The sequence below is a fragment of the Drosophila novamexicana genome, unplaced genomic scaffold, assembly GCF_003285875.2.
Source record: "Drosophila novamexicana strain 15010-1031.04,08,12 unplaced genomic scaffold, DnovRS2.1 tig00001385-arrow-arrow-pilon, whole genome shotgun sequence".
Classification (NCBI taxonomy): domain Eukaryota; kingdom Metazoa; phylum Arthropoda; class Insecta; order Diptera; family Drosophilidae; genus Drosophila; species Drosophila novamexicana.
In genome coordinates this window covers 65,531-69,914 of record NW_020824853.1, presented here as the reverse complement: position 1 = coordinate 69,914, position 4,384 = coordinate 65,531, and the positions used below count along the sequence as shown (strand labels likewise).

General features: G+C 40.9%; 1 protein-coding gene across 1 annotated transcript; it reads left to right on the top strand.

Annotated features, from left to right (window-relative positions):
- The first annotated feature begins 281 nt into the window (after window positions 1–281).
- Window positions 282–2,633, top strand: LOC115767347. Its single transcript, XM_030711597.1, has 5 exons — window positions 282–529; window positions 594–909; window positions 968–1,044; window positions 1,808–2,228; window positions 2,287–2,633. The coding sequence occupies exons 1-5, from the start codon at window positions 309–311 to the stop codon at window positions 2,545–2,547; spliced, it is 1,296 nt and encodes a 431-aa protein (XP_030567457.1). The 5' UTR covers window positions 282–308; the 3' UTR covers window positions 2,548–2,633.
- Window positions 2,634–4,384: the final 1,751 nt, after the last annotated feature.

Genomic DNA, 4,384 nt, shown 5'->3' with positions numbered 1-4,384 from the left:
TAAAGCTGCGTCTTACACATTCCTTCAAAGTTGATGAAAAATAAGGAAGGCAAAAAATTTGCGACTTTAAATGAATTTAAATTGAATGAACTTAAAAATCAAGAGTATTCAAAATCGATTTCAGTCTATCAATCACAATCTACACAATTTATATACATACACTCACGGCACTCATATATATAAATATATATATATATATACCCATAGCCCCGGAGCGATAAGAGCTATCATCTCAGCAGTACTACTAGAATGCCCTATAAAATAAGCTGATCTCAGGCAGAGGCCATAGTACCTTAAAAATTGTCGTGATGAAATTGTTAAACGCCGTGATTCTGGGTCTAGCCGTTTTTAGCCTGACATTCCAGGACGTAAATGCGAGTTGTGATCTTCAAATTAATTCACCTAAACCGTTAATATTAACACATTTTGGATCGAAGCATTTGGTCAGCGAGACTGATTCGACATTAAAACGAGATAGCTATGAAACAGTTGATCTATATTGTGCCAATGGATTTCAAACACATAGCAAGTATGTGAAGAATATCTGCACTTCAGACTGTAAATATTTACCAATAAATTTATTTTTAATTCAGCAACTATGGAACTTACGAACACAAAACCAACCACGTTAAATTGACTTGTGACTCATCCACATTTTGGTTTGAAAGCGCAATATCTAGTAAAATATACATTTATCAACTTCAATGTTTGGGCAACCAAGTGTCCAACATGTATGAGAGTCGCATGTCTATGCCGGACTGCAACGAATACATGAGTCTCGTTGTTGGCCAGAACTTTGGAAACCTCGGCTCACTGAAAACGGCTGCCATGTGCTATGACATTGTTAAGCAACAGTTAAAGTATGTCAGCTACACGGCGTATCCACAAAAAATAAAGGTGCTTGAAAAGGTAAAAGCAGCTGCAATATCGGCGCAACATATTGGAATCAACAATATCTCATTTACAGACTCAGGCTGGCCAACTAAACGAATTGGGTCTAGACATTGGTGTGACTTTCAGTAAAAGTCTCTTCAAGCCGTTCAGGTAAGCTCTTCGACAGGATAAGGCAGTAAATGTTTGGGTAAAATTAATTGTTATTATATACTTATATATATACTTACACGCTGAACGCGTTGAAAATGAGTAGAAGAATGGATATCTTCGACAAGCTAAAGACCCTTGTAAACGTTTTCCTTACGGTTTTGTAGATACATATGTGAGGAAATGCCGAGCTTCATAAAAATATCTTGGAAAACAAAAAATTTTGCCACCCAAGAACTTCATCTGCGACCGAATTTACTATTGAAGTTATATGATATAATGGTCAGATCCGGCCAGTTCCGACACATGTGCAACAGAAAGAAGAACCTGTGCAAAGTTTCAAGACGATAGCCTTAAAGCTAAGAGAAGCAGACAGATGGATAACCGACTGTCGACTCGGCTGTTAACACTGATTGGAAATATACATATACATTTTATGGGGTCGCAGATGTCAACTGATATGCGTTACACATTGCATGACAATATTATAAGGGTATTAAAAAAGCAAGACAGGCAAAGGGGTAAGGATAGAGGAATAGCTCGGAAAAATGTTCGGTTCTATATACAAATTCAAGATATCTTTATGACATAGGTGTCAGATTCGACAAATATACCGCTAGCAGCAAAAGGAGGGAAGAAGGTATATGCAAAGGTACAAAAAATAATGAAAATGGCAAAGTAATGTTAGGCCTATTGATTGAAAAGATACCGATTTGTAGGCGAAACACTTGATAGCGCCATCTATGGCTCATATATATACTTGCAGTGATTCGATCATCAATGAGGCATTCAGCAAGGACAAGCAACTGAAGGCGCTTTTTGGTCAGGAAACCTTTGAGTATACCAATCTGATACAGGACGAGGCCTTTAACAGGGATCTATCAGCGTTTAAGGAAATGCTAAGCATTGTCTGGCTGCGCGCCCTTCGCACCGGTAACTGGCGGCATCTGCTTAACGCTCTACAGACAGCCAGCATTAATGCCAAGTATGATGTCAGCGTTGGTGTCTCCGGTGTCGTTGGCCTGCCAATGCTACATGCTTGCAATGAGAGTCGCACACTGACCATCGAACTGGACTCGGGAGATACTCTCTCCGTGCCGGCTCACATCTGGGCACATGTGCGTGCATTGGAGCCAACGGTGAATGGCACAGATGAGTTTGTAGTAGTGGCCCACAATTCCCCCTTTGTAAGTGCATATCGAGAAAGGGAACCAACGAATCTGTATTAATCTATCTCGCTCCCAGTTTACCAGCAATGAGCGGGAGGGCCTGTGCAAGAGCATATGCCATGAAGTGCCATGGCTGAAGAACAGCCTCTTTAGCAAACTCCAGCACTATCCAGTCTATGGCCTGGTCCAGTGTTGTCGCGTTGAGGATGTCCAGGAAAAATTAGAAAATTTCCCCAAGCGTATCGAACCGCCACAGCTTCTGCCATGGCTGGGTGAGCCTGCGGAGGAACTGGAGACCACTACCGATTCTAATGTCAATGAAGACATTGAAAATTAGGTTGGTAAGGGCGAGTATACAGAAGCGTGCTGATAATTTTCATATTCCTGAAGTTGTCACGAATTACACAAACCACCTCGACATTACTTGCATTTTGAATATTAATCATTTGATACGGGCAACGCCGCGTAATTTTATCTGGCTTATACGGAATCTGCTAATTCGAATTGCATGCTTGCACAGCCGAGTACAGGGTATCTCCTGGCCTGGCACCGACCTCGACAAGACCTATCCTTCTTTTATTATTGCCCTTAATACCCGTTAAGTTTCTATTTTTTCACTTTTGGATTGAATGGCTACTTTGAGTCATTCGGTTAGGTGATTAGTTTGGGTCAAACCATCGATTATTGCGGCCACTTTGTGCGACTGAAGGCGATTTAATTGCCATAAGCCACAAAGTGGGCAGACAAACAAATTTATGATATTAGTTTTATTCAACTGAAAGCTGTAAGCGTTTAGCGAGCGAAAGCCTTTTAAAGGACAACAACAACAGATTGTTGTCAGCATGAATCTGGCATGTGGCCAGGAGCTCTCAATTGCTTTTGGCCAAGTGACATGCGTCAAAGTCCGAATTTCTCTGCAATGCACATCAGGTGACAACAAATAATTTATATGGTTTTTAATTAATTTTGAAGTAACAGCGAAAAGTTAAATAAACAAAGAACGAGCAAGCGCAATTATCTTTGGCACGCCGAAGATTTGATACCCTTGTACACATCTGCCGGATCGTTTTGGACATTTGAATCGATATAGTAGTCCGATCGGGCCAGATCCGACATGTGTACTGCCTGCTACAGAAAGACGGACCTGTGCAAAGCTTCCAGACGGCTAGGATTAAATATGTCTGCTGCTATGCGTTCCACATTTGATGACAAAATATGAATACCCTTCACAAGGGGGAAACATGAAAACTTTTCCGGTTTGCCTATCGACCTGCTAAAGTGTTAAACTTTTTCGACAGGAATATCTGTTGTTGCCTCTCATATTCTCTGTTTTGTCATGAGTCGGCGGCGGGTATGACGAGCTCATGATGAGATTTGTGTATGTGTGGCAGAATAATTAATAAAATAAATCAAAGCCACAATGCAGTCAATGCTGATTGCGATTGTGCTTATAGTCGAGATCCATGCAAATATGATGCTTGTGAGAGGGCAGAAGCGTGAGGCCGATTTATATAGGTGTACACATAATCTATATACTTTTGCCTAGTAAACGCACTCAAAGTGACATTTTAACACTCGACAAATCGGTTGAAACTTGTATAAACACACTTCAGCTAAATTGTTAAATGTATTCTATTATTGATTTTATATTCCCGTGAGACATCGGTAACATCTTCCTGTGGTAAAGTGACAAAATGACCCATGGATCGATCCACCCACTGGGCGCTTCACACAATCGATATGCCTAGCTGTTATTGGAGTGTGAGTATGCGTGTTGTTGCCCTTGGAATGTTAGGGTATTTAGCTTCGGTTAGGTGTTGATTGAACTCTCGCTCGCTCTCTCTCTCTCTTTTATTATTGTTCGAATGTCTATGTATCGGGTATGTTTCGTGCTTTCGTTTGTTTGTTTATTTACTTTAATGCTTGATTTATGCATTGCAGCTAAATGAGAAACCACTTAGGCAGCGCGTCCTGTCCCATTCTGTTGCTGTCCCGACCCGGTTCCGGTTGTCGGCACTTGTGCATAATTTAAATGCCTCAAGTTTATGTTGGGCTGAGGGGCATGTTGTGGGGGGTGGCGTCTCCAAACAGCCCACCGCTTAATCAAATGTACTTGTAATTCCTATAATATAACTTTAACAATTTGTTGTTGTTGTTCTTTTTTTCGCTCGCAA

Coding starts and splice junctions, on each gene's coding strand:
- LOC115767347 (XM_030711597.1), top strand. CDS start 309: ATGAAATTGTTAAACGCCGTGATTCTGGGTCTAGCCGTTTTTAGCCTG. Junction 910..967: donor AAATAAAGGTGCTTGAAAAG/GTAAAAGCAGCT, acceptor TCTCATTTACAG/ACTCAGGCTGGCCAACTAAA. Junction 2,229..2,286: donor TGGCCCACAATTCCCCCTTT/GTAAGTGCATAT, acceptor TCTCGCTCCCAG/TTTACCAGCAATGAGCGGGA.